Source organism: Thamnophis sirtalis, unplaced genomic scaffold (assembly GCF_051295495.1).
Source record: "Thamnophis sirtalis isolate CommonGarterSnake01/CBP01778 unplaced genomic scaffold, rThaSir2_p1.2 scaffold_1, whole genome shotgun sequence".
In the NCBI taxonomy this organism is placed as follows: Eukaryota; Metazoa; Chordata; class Lepidosauria; order Squamata; family Natricidae; genus Thamnophis; species Thamnophis sirtalis.
This window is the reverse complement of record NW_028261381.1, coordinates 78586895-78608053: the sequence shown is the minus strand read 5'-3', so window position 1 is coordinate 78608053 and position 21159 is coordinate 78586895. Positions and strand designations below refer to the sequence as shown.

Genomic DNA, 21159 nt, shown 5'->3' with positions numbered 1-21159 from the left:
AGTCTGTTTCAAGATCAGATTGTTTCTGTTAAGGTTGTTGTAACACTGTTGCAGTGTTGAAATGCTTTCAGTAACTTCACAACTTTGGAATGGGATATTGAGGGGGGAAGATCAACATTATTTCATTTAAAAGTACATTCTAGAATGTATTTGTTATTGTATTGGTGTGTGTGTGTGTGCGTGTTGGTTCTTTGTGTAGGCATTAGTGACTTAAAACTACTAGCTACATTTTGGTATATTTTCAGTATTTGCAAATCATTAGAAGATATTGTTCCAAACTCAGTGTGATTTAGCTTGACATCTAAAAGGAGTGTCATCTTTGTTGAATTAATAACATTCCTCTATCTAAACATTACTTTGTGCATTTAGGTTGGTTTAATTTCCTTCTCTTTTTCTTTGATGCTATTAATGTATCAACACAGTTGTCATTTGCATTTAAATGTCTTTCCTTTATTAAGCTGACATTTTGATTTGAAAGTTTTCATTTTTTCATCAATAATTGATTTTAAAATTGTATGCATGTGGTCTTAACAGAAGCTGTTGTTTTATCTGAAAAACTGTCTTTGTGAAAAGTAGATTGACAGATAGCCCAAATTCTCTTTAGTAATTCCACATAAATTTTATTGAAGAACATTACAGTATTTGAAATTGTTTACTTTCTAACTACTTTTGTACTTGCTTCTGGGGGGTCTTTCTCCAGAATAAGCCATTAATTTGGTCAGCTCTTCTCTTAAACTGTTTTCCTTCTCAAATGTTCATATCATCCATATCTGACTTCTTGTTTTAGAATATTTTACTTCCTCCCTGTTTTCACAACACTTAATAGTGTAGCATCTTACTGCATTTGGGTTTTAGAAACACTTCAGGAAGTTCTGGAAGCTGTTTCTTAAGCTAAAGGTTTATTATTCATTGTAGAAGATCTTGTGCATAATATAGTAGGTACTCTTTTGAAAGAAAATTATTGAAAGATTCAGAAATCACTGTTTTAGCCTGTAAATTGTTTAAGGGTTGACTCATTAGCCCTTATGCAATTTAATTGTGTGTAAATGAAATAACATGCCTTCCACTGAAGCAGTTTCTTGGTAATATTTCCCCAAGGATCCACATCATTCTGCATGCTGGAAACCTCTAGGTGCAACCAGGGATTTTCCATTAGGTCTCTGTCTTTTCCCTTCCCTTTCCCCTTCATCCATTCACTCCTTTGGTGATGGAGAAAGGTGAAAAACCTATCTTGGGATTCTCAAGCAGACACAGCCTGAAAATGGGAAAGGAAGAAAGCAGTGCCACTCCCCATCCCTCTTCTTTCTCAAATGTTTCCTCCCCACATTCTCAACATGAGGTAAAGATAGACTCCATAGGGACAAGAGGTCTGCCACCAAGAGTACAAGAACTTCCCAGTTTTCTCTATCGTCAGCCACCTCCCTTCATGACCAATCAGACGTATGAGGTGTTTGAGACCTTAAATATGGTCTTGAATGATTATTATACTTTAGAATTCAGCAGCCTGCTATCCCCCAAGAATCGTTCTACCCTTTTGGTCACATGGTGCAAACAACAACTGTTTTGGTCCTGAAACTCATAAATCATTTACTGAGTACTAATAAAGGAGGATATGTGTAGCTTAGGGTTGACATGAGGGTCCTTGGTGCTCTCTGAGTTTGCTTGTTTTTGTTTTGCAGAAGTTTCATTATCCAAACCAGTTAATAGCATCAGTGCTTGCCTCTGGAATAAGATGCCCACTTGAGATTGTCCTGCACTACTGTAGAAAAACCTAGGGTTCTATTTTCTGGTGTTAGTGACTGTTGTAATGTCTCAGTATTGTTCACAACTCTAGTTTAGAAGCTACACTAATAATCATATTCCTCTATGCTTTTTAAGTACTCTTTTATTTCCTGAATTATGAATATTCAGTTACTGCTTTCCTTACACTTACACCAGATATTCCCTATTTATGCTTAGTAAAGTGTACATCCCAGTGGCTAAAATATCATCATACTGTTACTTTTTAGGATTTTTTGTTCCCAAAGTAGCCTTAATATGGATCATTGTGCTATAGAGTTAATTTTATAGAGAGTTTTGTTGGCTCCACTTTTAGGGGATGTTTTGAATAAAAATGTTGGTTCTAAGAAGCTGCTACAAACAATTGATCAATATTCCAGGACCTACATAGGAAACATTTCTAATAGTAGAAATGTCAGGTTTTGTGTACCACTCAACAGCAAGGATATATAAGAGAAAATAGGAATTAGTAATTCTTCTCTTACTAAAATATTGAGTCACTTGGAAAACAGCATTACATATTACAAGTAGTCCTTAATGTACAACCACAATTGAGCCCAAAATTTCTGTTGCTAAGCAAGGCAGTTTCTAAGTGGGTTTTGCCCCATTTTACAATCTTGTTACAGCTGTTAAATGAATCATTGGAGTTGTTAACATGGTTGTAAAGTGAATCTGGCTTTCCCATTTCCTTTACTTGTCAGAAGGTTGCAAAAGATGATTATCTGACCCAGGAGCACTGCAAATATAATAAATGCATGCCAATTATCAAGCATCTGAATTTTGATCACATGATCACGGGTAAGCTGCAATGGTTGTACGTGAAAAGTCACTTTTTTCAATGCTGTTGTAGCATTGAAAGACTACTAAACCAGTGGTTGTAAGTCAAGGACTACCTGTACTTGCCCTTTTGATTATCCCTTTTTAAAAGTGTTCCACTGTTTCACCATAAGTATGCTGTATTACATTTGTGTAATCTTCATCTTTAATATTAACCCCCCAAAAATATACAAACTCTCTCTACTTCTGTGTTGTCAAAATGATTTGATTTATATTTGTTACTGTTCAAATGTATTGTTGGTGAACGGAATGCAAAATAAGAGAATGCTTAAAGCAGTCATAAAAATTAAAATAATTGTTTTTATTAGAAATGCAAGTAACGTGAATTGAACTTTTAACCAGTTAATGATCAAATGCGTATCAGGAAAGTATCACAAGTTGTAGGGAGTTTTTTTCTTGCTCTTGGAATTTTTCTTCCACTCTTCCTTGCAGAATCTTTCTTGCTTGGAAATGTTTTTACATTATTTTATATATATGTTTGAGATCTTCATGTAGAGATACCAAAGTTTAAACTGTTGTGAAGGCTACTCTAAAAATTATGTTTCCTGTAAGTGTTCTTGAATACTTTGAAGGTGTATTTTAAACTGTTATCTTTTGAAATAGCCCGCATGTTTTTCATTTGTTTTATCATTTTTTCACAAATATATATTGTGTGGTTATGGCTGAACAGTTCGTTTTTTATTTCATAATGTACTTGTGTGCGTGTGTGTGTGCATGCATAGATGAGGCAGTGATGTTGAGATCAGAAGAAAGGGAACTTTCTGCCAGCTTTCCATTGCATATGATTGTTACCAAAGCAGTGCTGTACTGTGGACCTGTGAATAATTACTGTACTGTACAGCTAAAGTTTTCAGAAGGCCATTTACAATGATCTCTGGGTTTTGTTTTGCAGATCTGACCAGCTTTTTTGGCAGTTCTAGTGTATTTTTTTTTCCTGGGGTTTCCATAACTTGCCTTTACTTCAACCATTTTATTAACTTCTATTTCTTAACAATATTCCTCATAGTTGAAACTTTAAGGCTGTTGAAGGGTTCCAAATTTCTGTACCTGACATTCCATGTTTTATTTTGGATCCTTAAATTTACGTGAAGATGAATGCGCATGAATGCATTCAGATTTGCAGAAAGTTTATTGCTGTACAATATACTAACAGTATATTGCTGTACAATGTAATGTTCACTTAAGGATTCATTGAAATGTTCCATTTTACCTTTTTGAGAGAGGGCATGCCCTCAATTCATGCTGATTTCCTTCTTCCTGGGGCTGATAGTGAGTGAGTGGCCTGAGTTCATCTAGCTTGTTTCATGTTGGTTCTCCCACTCTCTAGTCTAGTGCCTTAACCAGTAAGCGCTCTCAATTTGAGTTAGAGATGCCTAAATGTTTGCACACAACTGTTTATCTGTGATAACTATTAAACCTCTGCATTATTCATTCAAGGGTGTGTAGGAAAGACTTTAAATGGCTCGTTTGAATTTTAATTTTAAAAATCTTGGGTTCTCCTTTAGAATGACTGCTTTTCACATTACCCTTCCTTTTTTTCTTCCTTTAGTATTTTCTGCAGGCATTGCCCCTGATAGTAAACTCTTATGTGATCCTATGGTATTTTGTTGGTTTTTTTAAACTGGGATTATCTTTTTATTTCGAGAAATGTTGGGGGGGGGGGAAATTCAGACTAGTATCTTAGAATCTAGTTCTTTATCGGGATGTGATTAACCTTCAGTCTGTCTCTATTTTAGATATTTTGGAAAATGTTGGAAAGTGGGTACTAAGAAAGACTCCTCTGAACAATGATCTGAAAGTATGATACTGTTGGTCTGGGTCAAGGAGTACTGAATGTCATTCATCCATTTATTCTAAATCTTAGGAAAGAATAATATAAAAATGTAAAAACACAGATTGTTGTGCCAGTTATTGGAAAGAATAAGTGAACCCCTAGCCACTGCAAGAAATTGGATGATATGGCTTTATTGTAATCCATTATTTTTGTAATGGCTAAAATATAGGGGTAACTAATAAGCAGTGCTTCAATTTGAAGGCAAAACATTTCTCTGATTGTGATCCTGAGAAAAGACATGCTTTGAAATTTGCAAAAAAAGATGTGACATTTGGACTGCAATTGATTCTTAAGCACCTTTTAACATTTAGGCCCAAAACACCACACAGCTTTAATAACTGGTTGTCTTGCCTTTAGGATAGAGAATAATATCTCCATCCCTCAAAGCACAATATCTTGAATATTACTTTTCAAATTACCATTTTCATATCTTAGTTCTGGTACTGGTTATGAATACAAAATTAAATTTTATGTTGAATTAAATTCAGTATTATATTGAAGTACCTCTTGCATAAATCTCTTTCTTTTTTCTTTTCATTTTTAAACAGAAAGATGCCAGTCAACCTGCTGAATGCAAACAACAATAAGGAAATGCCACTTCAGAGTGATATTTGAACAGCCTGTAACAATATTTGGATACCTGGCCTGCAGTTCAGGAAATTCCATTACTGCAGCACAATCTTATTAACAATGCTTAAACTAAATTGTTTTCAAATGCATGATTTTCACTAACTCTTTTCTTATTTTTGCTTAACTTGTACAGTGGCAACTTAATGCATTTGAGAAATATGAGGTTTAATTAAAGCACACTCTACAGCCTTTGGTACAATTTAGCTCAACTGTCTGTAGGCTTTTCCATTAAATTAAAAAAATAATTTGCCTTTTTGAAAAACTTACCCTCAACATAAGGTAGGTTTTTGTTAAAATATTATGGAATAGGAATATTTAGACTATTAAATTAATAAAATACAGTAAAAACAAGTAAAGCAATATGCCTTCTGATAGATCTTTTCCCTTTAAAATAAATTACTACCATTCAAGAGAGATTAGTGCTACAGAGTACCTTAAACATTGTCATTTCCAGTAATTTTAAATGAAAAATAACATTTCCTTTATCTTTGAAGAAAGGAGTGGTCGAGAGACATTTAATTGTTCACCTTATTTATTCATTTTTTTATTAAAGTACTTTGGTGAACTAGTACTTTTAATAGTTTTAAAATACTTGAAGAGAATCCTGTTTATAAACTATGGGTACTTGTATGTGGAAAACTCATACTTTACTCAAGAAAATAATTGCTTCTCATACATTTCAAAACAACAAGCCTGATGTGGGCTCCCTAGGTTGAGAAGATTGCAGCACTTAAGTATATATCCCTGGTTTGCCTTAGTTATGCTCGGCACTGTTCAGACATTCTTAAATCCAAAGATTTGAAGCCTGGACACAAGCTGCAACTTTATATGCTTGTTCTCCACAGTTCGGTGCAACTTCACTTTTAAATCTTCCTTCAACCTTAAGAACAGACCAGAGTTTGATGTAATAGCTGAAGCAGCATTTTGTAATTTGTATTCTACCTTTAAACCAAGTGCAGATGGTCTTGGTGACGGTTTAGCCATCAAGTGCAAATTACAGCATTGAAATTCAGAGGACTTAGCAAAGTATGGCTTCCACTAAACAAAAAATAAAGTGAAACTACACACAAAACGTGGGAAATAACGTTCCGGATAAATTGGAAGATGATCCAATTTGGGCCTTTGAAATCTATATCTCATAATTGGAAAAATATAAATACATCCTGGGTGCATAGTTCTCATGTTTATCTGCAATATCAAGTCACTCCGTTCCACATTTCCATGTTTTTTAAAGCTCCAGAATCCTTCTGAAGAATATTCAGAATACAGTTCACCTTTCTTAAACATACAATGCCAGCTTATGGCAACACTTCATTACCAATTGTGTGAATGCTGTTACCAGGCATGTAGAGAGTGCTCCAGCCTTATCTTATACATTTGTAACTTAATACGGTGTTTTCAATTTGTACAGAATAGTTAGAATATTCTATTAAAGTTGTGAAACATGAAGCATATTGTCCTGATAGTTTCTCTATCAATACATGACATTTCCTTGTCGCATTCATCAGTATGTGACAGTTAACAATTAATCACATGGATCCCTGCTGAGATTTCAGTTGTAAATTTCCCTGTATATATGGTAACTTATTTTGGTCGTGGGACTCAGTTGAGTATTGAGTTTTTAACTCAGCCTTGGCAACTTTAAGATGTGTGAGTTTTATTCTAGGAGTTAAAGTCCACAAATCTTAAAAGTTGCCATGATTAAGAAACACTATTGTAGGGAATAGATTCGGGGGAAAAATGGTAGAATTCAACAGAAGTCATGACTATGCTGGGCAATTTAAACAAAAATCATAAGTAGTTTTTTATTTTAAAACTAGGATTACAAAATAGAGCACATTATGCATTCCCTACACATTAACCAAAAGAGATCTGGCAAAATAGAAGGAGGAAAATTATGAAATAGGAAAAACGGGAGGGGGGAGAGGTTGGAGATTTTGATGCAGCTCTAATTTTGTAATATCTTAAAACACTTCTAGGGTAGTATCTGCAGCTGTGAAGAAATTCTTGTATAGCTGTCTCATTCTAACACCTGTAGATCAGAATAGAGTATCTCTATTCACCTCAACTGAAAGCTTGATAAATGTTATCAGAAGAAAATAAATATGCATTTTTGTACTGTTGGAATCTTTGGAAGGCAATTGATAGTTAATGAGAAAAGAGGAGATTCTATCCATCTTCATAAGTAAGAATGATAATAGTTATTCTAAGTGTAATCAGTTAAGTCAAAACTCTTTACAAGTGTAAGTAAACATACCAGGAAGAAAATAATCCAACTAGTGTTTTGCCTTTTGATGAGAAACAGAGTAAATTATTTACATATTCTGTATCTTATTAATAGAATAATTGAGTTTCTTCTTTCTCATTCTTGTGTAAATAACAGCAAATAAAAATACTGCTTTTTAGTTCCTTTTTCTCAGTAAACCTGTAAGTAACAAATTTTGTATTAATAACAAGGTAGTAAATAACTTCCAGAATACTCAAAAGTAGAGATAAAAATGCAAATGTGCAATTTTGGCCTAGCTTTAATTATCTCATAATTCAGTGGTTTGCTGCTAATTTACATTGTTCACTGATGACAATATTCTTTCAAGTTGAAGTATTTGCGGCTGGATTATAGGTTTCCCCCCCCACACACACACAGCTGTATCGGTTTTCTGTGATTTTTGAAGGTTAAACTTGGTATTTTTGCCATGAGAGAGTTGGGCTATACCTTAGTATAACAATGAAAATGGTCTCTAAGTACCATGGGAATATAGTTTTGCTGCTCAGTTTGAAAATCTCTATTAAGTTAAATAGCACTTGGGGACTCCTTTTTCAGTGGTTACCTGCTAAATTCTCCTTTCTGGTTTATTGGCCATATAAAATACCTGCAACAGCAGGAGAGACTGTTATCCTCATGTCTTTGTGTGACTTTCGCAAAGGGATTTAGTGTATGATATTGAGCTAAATGGAACCCTTTATAAGAGCTGTCAAGATCAGGAGGAATAATACAGAAAAAGTTTCCAAAATCTAAAATATTAAGGGGGAAGGACGTTTCTCATACTTTTCCAGACAAGTTATTTTTAGTAGAGTTTATAACATACCCAATATAGTCTACAAAGACTTGAATAAACATGTTTATTAAAATTACAGGAAAACTTCCAGTTGAACCAAATATAATACTGAGCCTGAGAAGTTAAATCTTAAGAGTTCCACTTATCTCTCTGTTGGGAAATCCTCCATATAACGTGATAGAAAGTAACTTACATGGCTACAAATAAAATCATTATTCTATATTTTAAGTTGATTCCCATTATATTAATACAGACATAGCAGTAAGTAGATGGAAGGTTCTATCATCAATTTACTTAAGACAACCTCTCAACCTAGTCCACATGTTACATAATCTTATTTTGCTTACTTGCTCACCCAAAGAATTTACCAACCATAATAAATTGCATTTTACATAATTACGGAAGCCCCATCAATGCAATATCTTTCTACTCCCAACACTCAGAATTGAGAAGCAGCCCATTTAAGGTCTTTTTTTAAAAGCTGTCTTGGGAAAGTCAAGTTGAAATAATTCTAAATATTGCGGGGGGGGGGGGGGTGTCAGGATTTCGTATGCTTTACTTTAGAAAACTTGGGCCAGTAGAGCAAAAGTGGTTGAAGTTTCAAAACAAGTGGTCATGAACCAAAATCTTTTAGAGGCCGGACTGTATTTTCTACTATTGGTTTGTCTCAAAACTGGCTGAAACTAATAGGAGTTGAATTCCATATAAAGTCAAGTTGGGGTAAAGTCCTTTTATTTTAAAAAAATGAAGAAAATTGATAATTGTTATTGTATTTAAATGTGCTAAAATCATAAATATCTCTACAGATGGCATTCAAAAAAAGATTTGGCAAAATTAGAGGAGCTATAAATTAGGCAAGCAAGGAGAACAGCACTCTCATCCTTCATCACTGTATATAGAATAACAATGGGCTCTCCAGATGAATGCTGCTGGGTTTGTGTTCAAACATAACTGATATGCTTCTCTTCCTGTAATTAAGCCCATGGTTTTCAAAAAATTGCTCCTTTTGATTCTGACAGTGAAACAGGAAGAGTCATGCTATTCTCAGTTACCCTGGGAAATAGCAATTCTTCAGATAATGCCAAACAGATATTCATTCATCATCCACCCATCCATCAGGGGAGAACATACCGTATGTTTAGTTTGATCTAACAGGAAAAGAAATTTTGTTCTAATTGTTTTGATTGCTCCTGTGCAAAATAATGCAGGATTCCTTCCAATAATTTCCTAGAAAACAGTGGGCTTTCCAATGCACAGTGTGAATCAGGTTTGCTCTGTACTTAGTGATTATCTTGAACGTTTGAATATTGAATATATTATCATAGCACGGATATGGAACTTGAATTACAGTACCTAGGAGTTCTGCTCATTCCAGTCAGTGTTGAGCAATTCTGAGTGATTCATGAACATCTTGAAGCTAGGATTCTCTCTCCCTGGATGACCTTTGTGAGGTATTTACCTAACTCAGCTACTGTTTAGGAGTGCATCAGTATTTTAAGTTTGCCAGGAAAAGTGCAATATTAGTTTTATGAAGGTCTGAGAAGCTGATATCTTTGAGGGGAAGCAGGGATACAAACAAGACATCAATAGTCTAAGAAACAGTAGCACGAGTTATTTATGCAGTTTTCCCCAACCCAGATGTATTGGTGTACAACTTCCAGAATTCCCAACCACTAGGGGAATAGTACAGCTGTTAACCATTCTGGAACTTACCAAATAAGGGGAAAGCTGTACTAACTACATTACTCTGGAAGTACAATACGGCACATAGGGAACTGGATAGCAAGAGAAAAACTGGTCCAGACAACATAAAATTACTTTGCCCAAGGTATTTTAACTGGAAAATGTATTTTGGCATGGAAACTTTCATAAGTTTGATGGGAGCTGCAACCATTTATGAAACTTAATGTAAAATACATGATGTGATTTTTCTTAAAAGTATTTGCTAGTTTCTTGCAAAATGAAAACAACAGAGTTGGAAGAGACCTTGGAGGTTTTCTAGTCCAACCCCTGCTTAGGCATGAAACCCTACACTACTTCAGACAAATGAATATCTAATAGCTTCTTAAAAACTTCCAGTGTTGGAGCATTTACAACTTCTGGAGGTAAGTTGTTCTACTGATTAATTGTTCTGTCAGGAAATTTCTCCTTAGTTCTAGGTTGCTTCTCCTTGATTAGTTTCCACCCATTGCTTCTTGTCCTGCCCTCGGGTGCTTAGGAGAATAGCTTGACTCCCTCTTCTTTGTGGCAGCCCCTTAGATATTGAAACACTGCTATAATGTCATCTCTAGTTATTTTTTTTCCATTAAACTAGACATACCCAGTTCCTGCAACTGTTCTTCATATATTTCAGCCTCCAATCCCCTAATCATCTTTGTTGCTTTTCTCTGCACTCTTTCTAGAGTCTCCACATCCTTTTTACATCATCAAAACTGAATGCAGTATTCCAAGTGTGTCTTACCAAGGCATTATAAAGTGGTATTAACACATCATGTGATCTTGATTCTACCCCTCTGTTTATGCAGCCTAGAACTGTTGGCTTTTTTGGCAGCTGCTGCACACTGCTGACTAATAGTTAAATGGTTGTCCACTAGGACTCCAAGATCCCTCTCACAGTTACTACTATTGAGCGAGGTTCCACATATACTGTACCTGTGCATTTTGTTTTTCTTGTCTAAATGTAGAACCTTACTTTCTTCACCAGTGCCCAATGTTCAAGTCTGTCAAGATCCTTCTGTATCTTAAGCCTATCTTCTGGAGTGTTGGATATTCCTACTAGCTTGATGTCATCTGCAAATTTGATGAGTTCCTCATCTATCCCTTTGTCCAAATCATTGATGAAGCTGTTGAAGAGTACTGGGCCTAAAACAGCCTTGGGATACCCCAACTGCATACTTCCCTCCATGTAAATGCAGTTCCATTGAGGACTACATGTTGAGTGCGGTGGTGCTGTCTAACCCACATGGTTCTATTTTATCAAGTAGTAGGTTATGGTCTACTTTATCAAATCCCTTACTGAAGTCCAAGTAAATTATATTGACGGCATTCCTCTGGTCCACTAATTTTGTCACTTTGTCAAATAATGCAATAAGGTTAGTCTAGCATGATCTGTTTTTGACAAACCCATGTTGGCTTTTGATTATTACTTTGTTTGCTTCAAGGTGGTCACTGATTTGTTGCTTGATTATCTTTTCCAGAATTTTCTCTGGTATTGTGGTCAAGCTGATAGGTCTGTAGTTTCCTGGATCTATTCCCCCCCACTTTTTTTTGAAGATGGGAACTACATCAGCTCTTTTCCAGTCCTCTGGCAGTTCCCTGGTGCTCCAGGATCTTTTAAAGATATAGTTCAGTGGTTCTGAGATCTCATTTGCCAGTTCCCTCAGAACTGGTGTGTAATCCATCTGGTCCTGGTGATTTGAACTCGTCTAGGGTAGATAGGTTCTCACCATTTTCTTTGCTATTTTAACTTGTTTTCCTAATCTTTTTTGTGGTGCTGTTTTTTCCCTTTGTGTAAAGACAATTGCAAAAACAAGTTAAGTAGTTCTGCTTTCTCTCTTGCTTGTCACTTTCTTGCTACTTTCTCCCAGCAATGGACTAATTGTTTTCTTGACCTTTTTCTTGCTTTTAACATGTTGGAAGAAGCTTTTTTTGTTATTTTTTACTTTTGTCGCAAGCCTTTGTTCATTGTGAGCCTTAGCTTTCCTCATTTCATCTTTGCAGGCTCTAGCTATTTACTGATATTCTGCCTTAGTTAATCAAGAACATCCACTTTATTGCTGGTCATTCTTTCCACTATTTACTGCATTATAAATTTCTCGAGTGAATTGGGTCTTCACATAATATGTACAGTATATATTTTAACATAAGTCATTTCTGCCTCAAGTGAGAATTCTGGATTGATTTGGATTTTGATCCATTTGTTTTGTTTTCTTGGCTATCTATGACATTCTTGAATGTTTTCTCCAACCTCAAAGTTCAAAAACATCAATATTCTTTCTGTCCTACCTCTTCAAAATATTTTGCTTTGATAGCAAAAGCATGTCATATGGAAAATTATTTCTGAATTTGTAAAGGCACATCATAGCATCCAAATACGGTACCTTTTTTAAATACTTAATTTGCTCTCCTGCTGAATGCAAGCGTAATGTATTTTTTGACTGCTGTTCTTTCACTGTTGTCAATACTAAAAAGTAGAAATTGTGGGAAAATTATAAGAAAGCAGATACTTCCCCTTAACTTTATTCCTCATCCTATCTCAATCACCCTCTAGCCAGGTCAAACATTTCCCAAACCACCTCTGATCCACCAGCAATTTACAACCTATCAGGAAACACAATGTCCTCAAGATAAAATCACAATACCAGACCACTCACAATAAATCCACACTTAGAAAGGCATCTACACATCTGAGGATGATTGTACCTCTTGGACTTCATATCCTCAGGACAATATCCAGATATACGCATCTAATATGCAGCTCACAATCTAAGCCCTTGGCAGGAATACCTCAATCTACATATCAACATCAAAGGCTCTTGTCATTATAAAACCCTATTTGTAGATCCCTAATAGAGTGGCTACCCCTAAAGCAAACCTCTTTGCTTTTGGGGATTCATAAATCATTTCCTTTCCATACAGCATGTCTGGATTTCATTCTGATTTGTTCTTGTGCAACGCTGGCTCGAATTGGGACCCAAATTATTCCGAGAAAGCTGTATAACATTTCTGTATCTTTATTGTCATTTCTAAAGTTGGTTGCTATATACATTATTAATTTGCTCTTCATTGTGTTTAATTTCATTTTCCACTGGACTATTTGACTTTCATTACCAGAGTTCAAAGATTATTTGTGTTTTCAGCTGTAACAGTGATCTAAGGACAGCACAGCTTACTGAAAATTACTTCCATCAATTTAAAAACCACATTTGTCTTCTTGCAGTCCAGCTTCTCTCAATATATATATATTCGACATATAGGTTAAAAGTTCATGAAATCTTGGTAAGCTACAAATAGCTTGATGCCCAATAATATTTCTTCAGCATCAGACATTTGAGAAAGGATGAGAGACTCGTTTTCTTGAGAAAAGCAACCACATTCTTTTGGGTGTGTTTTATAAAGGGCCTTTATTCAATTGCTGCAAAGAAGAGGAAGCAGGAGATGGAGCAGGAAATGCTTTAGGGCCAATTTTACATGCTGGAGCATCTTGACAAATAATGTCTTCTTAAAGCTGCTTGGGCTATAGATCAGGAGAGATTCAGGCTGAGCCAGGCCTGCCAGCAGTGGCTCTGCCAGCATGAAGTGATTTATGTATGTTCTCACAAGGAGACTTCCAAACGATCAAATTACTTCCCCTTTCCTCTAACCATTGTCCTGTTTATACAATAATGTCTTTTTACTGGTTGGTAAACTGATCTATAATCCCATACCTGTTCTTCAAGAAATAAAAGGGGAAGGGAAGGACAAGAAACACGAAACAAAGCTAATTCTCTCTCCGTCTGGCTTTCACCAAATACCTTTTCAGCTCCACTGGTTCCTTACTGCACCAATGATATTTGCAAGACATTTCAAAGTTTATCCTTAATCTTATGTTCTGAGCAAATCCTGCACTCTGGGACTAGTCAGAGTTTCACTTCTTTAAAAATGTATTTTCCTCTGATTTGCTCCGAAGAAAAAACAGCCATTTTGGTCCCTGGGGAAAAGCGGGGGGGGGGGGGGGAGGGAGAAGCAAAGGAAAAGAAAAATCCATTGTTCTTAGACTATTTCAGAGTACATTAAAGAGTATACCAATTTTTGATTTGGGAATCCTATTTAGATCTCTCGTTTGTGGTCCTTGTTGAGGAAAAAATGTGTTTTGTGGTAATACATTTCCATAGGATGTGAAAGTACAATAGCTCTAATATTATATAGAAACAATTTGAGAAAGACAGAGGAAATCTGAAGCATGGAAGGGAGTAGGTCAGTGATGGCGAACCTTTTCAGCACCAAGTGCCGAAAAGGGAGCGAGCGTGTGCGCGCAGGACACCAAGTGCCAAAAGGGGAGCACTTCGTGAAGCACATGCGTGCTTGTCTGGGCCACAATGAGGAAGAGGAGTTGCCCAGGGTGCATGCGCATGCCTACAAATTTACTTCTGGGTTCCAGTGTATATATGCATGCTGGCTGGCAAGTATTTAGGTTACTGTCGCGCATGTGAAAACGCCGATCAGCTAGCCAGAATGCATGTAACAGTGGAAAATGGAAGATCAGCTCTTCTGATTTCCAGCACTGCCACATGCACAAAGGCCAGCTGATTGTCACGTGCACATGCATGCCAGAAACCCGGAAGAGGAATGGCTGATGCTGCACATGGCAGGCAACATGGCTTTGCGTGCCACTTTGGGCACGTGTACATAGGTTCGCCATCATGGGAATGGGTACTTTAACAATCCTTTCTGTAACCCAATTTTTACATTTCCTCTCTCCTGTGACTGTCTACTGCAGCAGCCAAAAAGTATCTACCCATGGCCTGAACCTTGTGGTGAAAGACGCCATGAAGTTATATATAGCGATTTGTAGAGGCTAAGACGCTGAGCTTGTCAATTAGAAAGGCCGTGAGTTCAGCGGTTTGAATCCCTAGCACTACGTAACGGAGTGAGCTCCCATTACTTGTCCCAGCTTCTGCCAACCTAGCAGTTCAAAAGCATGCAAAAATGCAAGTAGAAAAATAGGAACCACCTTTGGTGGGAAAGTAATAGAATTGTGCACCTTTGGCATTTAGTCATGCTGGCCACATGACCACGGATACATCTTTGGACAGCGCTGGCTCTTTGGCTTTGAAACTGAGATGAGCACTACTCCCTAGAGTCGGGAATGTCTAGCACATGCGTGTGAGGGGAATCTTTACCTTACCTTTATAAGCAGTGGAAAAACATTAAGACCAACCTCTCCCCTCACACCTGCACACTGCTAATAGTAAATCACCAAAGTTGCTTTTCTATAATGAAGTTTGTGCCTGTGTGCACAAGCAAATGAATGCATGCTAATGCTGCAGAGTTACACATAAATTAAAAGCAGGCAAATATGCAATGAAACCTCTCTCCAGAAACTTCAAAGCTAGATAATTTCACATACGTTTATCATTGCAGGTCAAAAACAAAGGATGCCCTACAACTTTGTTGATAGAAACTTTGTTTCTATCTGGGTTTTCAGCTTAAAAGAGGCAGCTCTTTTGCTCTGTTTGTTCCTTAGGGAATGTACTAATTATCCACATGCTCCCTGGTGTCTGTAATAAATGGACACAGCATTGGTGAAACTGACAAGGCATTGTATTAGTTTCACTACATGGGTAGGGCAGAGAGAGATGATGAAAAAAATGAGGCTGGGATGGGCTGGAAGCATGAATCATGAGTTATAGCAGAGACAAATTACAGACAGTCTGGGTCACCATCCAGGGAATCTGGATGAAGGAGTGACTTCTCCTGTGGTTGCTGAAGGAAGTGTTCTAAACATGGAAAAATGAATGGTAAATTATGGCATGTAGATTCAGAGACTTTAAAATGTCTGAGTGATGCGTAAGAATGATGCTGCATTCCAAAATTACAACAAAGCTTACATCAAATAATAGAAAGTAAAACCTACCTAAGGTTCTCATGTCTGCCAAGTGAATGAATAATCATTCTGAATACAAACTATTAAAGCATTGGTGTATAGCACACCAAATTTAACTGTGGTTAAAAAGAAAGTAGGTAGATAATTTTATGACAATACCAGGGAGACCAAAAGACAAAGGTTTGAAGAACATCCTAAAGTTTTGAAAATCAAAGCTGAAAAATTATGGCATATGCTGGCCATGGTGGCACCAGGGGTTATCGGCACTCTGAGTGCCAAACCAGAAGGCCTTGGATGACACTTCAAATAACTGCCCATTGACAATATTTCCATCTGTCAATGAAAAAGACCACACTACTTGGATCTGCACATACGATGTATACTATGCTAATGCAATACAACAATCCTGAGAAGTTCTCCTGAGAAGAACATGATGCATATGAAGATCAACCAGAGCAAAAGAAGTAGCAGCTGCATTTTCTGCAAAGAAACTGAAGAAATGGTGGACCACCTTATTAGCTGCTGCAAGATCGTACAGAGTCAGACTTACACAGGACAAAGTACAACAATGGCGCATTAAAATAGCTCACAAGAAATCTCTTGCCTGCAAACAAGAACTGGTGAGACTACACAATAGACAAAGTAATAGAAAACGAAGGTGAAGTGCTCAGGGTCTTTAGAATTCAAGCAGACAAGCACCTGCTGCATAACGTGCCCCAGAGGTAACAATTGTAAATAAGGGGGGGGGGGCTGGTTAGTGCATATTGCAGTACCTGGAGACAGCAGAAGAGAAGAGAAAGAACTGGAGAAAATAACAATATACAGAGACTTCCAAACAGAAGTAAAACAACTGGCAAAAGAAAGCAAAGTTAGTACCGATAGTAACAGGTGCCTTGAATGCAATCCTCAAACATCTGGAGCACTTGAATATCATCGGCACTGACAAAATCACCAGCAAATTTCAGCTTTACTTGGAACAGCTTATGTCCTGCAAAGATCCCTTTTACATCACCAGACAACAACATCTGTGTCATAGGTTCTTTTTAAACTATACCCAGTTCAAACTCAAAAGATCCACAAAAGCATTGGACCCTAGGCCTGGATTTTATATAAGGGAGATATTTTATTTATAAAAAAACTATATCTAAGATACAAAAATGAAATATACAGATATGTGAAATGCTTCAGTGTCTATCATACTATATCCTGTTTCTCTTACTGTTGGTATTGCACAATGTTCACTATGCTATGCTGTGCTATGAATTGTACTTCTATGCTATATTATTTCTGCTACCAGCATACTATTACCATAGCTACTATGCTGCTATTATTATATACAACAGTATTTTTATTGACCCTCATCTGTTTTTAAATCCCCCACACCTCTCTAGGATTTTCTTCTTTTGCTAGTTTCTCCTTTATTAATGGGCAGCATATAACATATTGACACACTCACAACATTGGGCTGGGCTTCTTTTTCTTCTGGATCCTTCCACCTCTATGAAGACCACTTCTTTCATTTGGCTGCTGCAGCAGCTGCAGTACTTTAAAAATACATCTCCTCCAACCCACCTATTTCAAGGTTGAACTTTTGATAAGTAACTCTGCCATGCTTTGATGCTGGGGAGAAGGCTTAAATGATTGCAATTTTCTCTGCACCATGCTCTTCCACAATCTGCTTTTCCCAGGTCCTCAGTAGGTAGATAAAAATGTCAAATCCTGACTAAGCATCTGATTGAATCTGTAAGGTACCATAATCATTTATTGAATATATATGTCACCTGACTCCCATTGGATATCTAAGATTAAGAGTATTATGGTGTCAACAAAGATGCCTAAAAGGAACCAAATGATCCACACTCCTCACCAGACTAATTATAGAACTACCAAGGGGCTCTATTCTGTTGCTTCTCAAAGCCTCTTTGTTTCAAGAACCTGTGTTGTAGACTTGGCAAGCTTTGAATAGTTTAGCCTGCAACCCTACGACATACTTCCTAGAAGTGAGAGCCACTTTGAATAGACATGCAAAAGATAATACCATTTGATATTAGATGAACTCTATGTAAATGTACATAATAACATCCATGACACAGTTTTAGTTTGGGAAAATGAAAGTCTTAAAAGGGAAAAAAAACTTGCTAGTGACATGAATCAATCTGATATGATTCAAAGTTTTCACAATCAGATTGGCATCCAATACAGTAGTATCAGCCAAATCTCCATTACGACATTTAGGAATTTTATAGCCTTTGGGTGCAAAGAAAAGACAAAATCCACAATTTATGCTGGTTTAATAAATGTATTGAGCTTACCTGGATTGGTTTCTTACCTTAAGCAGAATTTAGGGCCAGGCTGCAAGAAGACAATGTGGAATAAAAGCTGAACAGATTCCAAATATATTAAAAATATAAAAAGAAATTGAAGAGACACACACAGAATGAAGTTTTTATGTAATTGGCCCAGTGATATTCCATTGCCATGCAAGAGCATCACTGAACACTCTGTTTTGATGCAGGAGTTACAGCTATCTAAGGGGACCCAATATCTACCATAGCACTTTGCAACGGTGCTTGCATTCCCTTTTAATTATGGAAAAGGGTATACATGTTTCTTTCAAGCAACGCTGGTTCCTGAAAGACTTCATTATGGCCGATCCAAGGTCTTGTCTTCTTTACCAAAGAATATTTACTGAAATCTTTTCTTATCTATACATGTTATAATCAGGACTAATTACACCAATATCCTAGTGTGTGCAATTGTGTGAATGTCATTTTTATTAAATGAATTTTTAACAAGATAAAAACAATACTAATTTTAGAGAAGAAATAAAGAAAAAAAACAGTGAACAGATAAAGAAAAGATTATAAAGAACTGCCTTCTAGTATTAAGTAGTTATAAATGAGTTTATATTTTACCCTTTCTCTAAAGTTACATCATAATTTCCTTCTTTTCATAGTTTACCATTTCTAATTACAAGTTCATTTTTTTCTTCCTTCAGCAAACAGTCCATAAGGGGTTCCCATCACTAATAAATGTGCTTATTGTTTTTTCCCTAGTCAAACAAGTCAATTTGGCATATCTGTTAATTCTACCATCTTTACCAATCATTCCTCCATTATGGATGTTTCATTTTTGTGCATATAATAATCTTGCTGCAGTTATCATGTGCAACCAGGGTTACGTTTTACAGTCCTAAATGTATGAGGCCCAAAGGTTGCAAAGGCCTTTCCCCTGTACTCAAGAGCAGTTAGTTAGCAGTTAGACTTATATACCACTTCATAGGGCTTTCAGCCCTCTCTAAGCGGTTTACAGAGTCAGCATATTGCCCCCAACAACAATCCGGGTCCTCATTTTACCCACCTCGGAAGGATGGAAGGCTGAGTCAACCCTGAGCCGGTGAGATTTGAACAGCCGAACTGCAGTACCCCTCTTGATAATTTTAGTGTCCTAAAGAGAGAGAAGCCATCTCAGCTGTGGGCCTCCAGCTGTGGGGGGAAAAAATCCCCTGGAAATGGAAGCATAGCAAGTTTTATTCATTCAAATCTCACCCCAGTGTTTGTCATTTAATTTTTGTAGGCTTACTCTGTAGTTTTTCCTCTTTTCATCATAGTGTGATTTTCCTGTTTAAATTACTTTAGCCTTAACCGCATCGGTACAATACCTTGACAACTGAACTGAAAGATTATTTTAAAGCTGTATTAATGAATAGCAAACCAGCATAGACAGACAGTCGTTGTTTGAACCTGTAATTCTACAATGCTAAATAAGGAAGCAACTTTGTAGGAAGTCCTGTACAAGTGTGCTTTGATTCCCAGGTGTTCACAGCTTCATCCAAATGATGCTTTAGGTCTAACCTTGGCAGAATGAGGTTGGATTCAATTAAGTTGATGCAATTTTTTTTCTTCTTGTCTTTCCATGGATGAGTACCTTCTACTCCTCCAAACATGCTGAATTAAAATTCTTCTCATTCTGTTAGTCGGGATTCAGTATCACGAGAGCTGCACATTGACCAGTTTGTCTGCATTGGGTTCTACTGTGCCACTCAATTCCTTTTGGAAGAAGCATTGAACAGGCAACCTACCCCAACCGCCAAGCAGTTCACTAAGGGACTCTTAGGTCTGCAGTTCCAAAATAGATGGGAGAGAAATGCAATTGTGACGACATCTGGAACTTATCAAAGCTTTCTCTCAAATGGCCTTTGATCAAGGAAACCTGAGCCCTCTTCTCTGTGGGGTGGGGGAGAAAAGCTGGCCTGGAGGTTTTCTTGGACTCTTTGTTTAATTATGCATCACGTAATTCATCAGGATTGCTGATGCTAGCCAGACACCCTTCTAGCAATATCTCAAAAGCCTGAGTGATGCACTGAGGAAATTACACTGCATAGCAATATGCTGACCGGGTGTTGCTAATTAGAGATAATTTTAATTCTGTCTTCTCCAAGCAAATTAGTGCATGACAATGGGAAAGCTTTCACTGCTGTTCCAAATTATTACTTTAAAAAAAAAGAAAACAATGTGTGTCATATAATATGCCAGCATTGTGGGGGTCTGAGGATGCTTTCATAAAAAGCCAACACCAATAGAATTAAGTGGCCTAGCAAAGAGGTCATCTTGTTGGAAATAGGTTCCATTGAAAATAATATATCTTAATTTCTCTCCAATAGGTAGCAAAAGGTAAAGGTTTCCCTCACACATGTATGCTAGTCGTTTCCAGCTCTAGGGGTAGTCCTCATCTCCATTTTAAAGCCAAACGGCCAGTGCTGTCCAAAGACGTCTCCATGGTCATGTGGCCGACATGACTAAATGCTGAAGGCGCATGGAACGCTGTTACCTTCCCACCAAAGGTGGTTCTTATTCTTCTACTTGTATTTTTCATGTGCTTTTGAACTGCTAGATGGGCAGAAGCTGGGACAAGTAATGGGAACTCACTCCCATTATGTGGCACTAGAGATTCGAACTGCCGACCTTTCTGATTGACAAGCTCAGTGTCTTAGCCACTGAGCCACCACATCCCTTGTACCAATAGGCAGTACATGAATTTTAATGAGATCCTTATGCAAGCAGAGAAATAGCTGTTTCTATAAGTAGAATAGTATTCTACACTCCATAAAAGTGGCTAAAATATCAGAAAGGAGTATGGGATATTTTAAATTTGTCAGAATTCCTCCCTGATTCCAAGCTGTAAGTGAATTAGGTATTGAGCATCATCTTGTCTTCCTACCAGCCCAGTGGTGGGTTCCAGATCCCGTTGCAACCAGTACAGTGCAACTGGGCCCTGCGTCCACCACATGAATGTACGCAGTGCGTGCACGTGTCCTTACCTTGCAACGCCTCCATGACACTTCAGCTGCTCAGTGGAGCATCGCGCAGGCACCGTACATGTGCGCAGAAGCGCTGAAAAGCTCAAATACAGGTAAGGATCTTGGGCGAGCGGGTGGA

At 37.1% G+C, this 21159-nt stretch overlaps 1 protein-coding gene across 4 annotated transcripts in view; it reads left to right on the top strand.

Moving 5' to 3' along the window:
- Positions 1-6529, top strand: part of NAP1L4 (nucleosome assembly protein 1 like 4) — a 40218-nt gene extending 33689 nt beyond the window's left edge. For all 4 annotated transcript variants that reach the window (XM_087716929.1, XM_014069698.2, XM_014069697.2 and 1 more), the window contains one exon: positions 4999-6529. In XM_087716929.1, the coding sequence (XP_087573055.1) occupies positions 4999-5037 (39 nt within the window). In that variant the 3' untranslated portion in view covers positions 5038-6529. The remainder of the gene's footprint in view (positions 1-4998) is intronic.
- The last annotated feature ends 14630 nt before the right edge of the window (positions 6530-21159 follow it).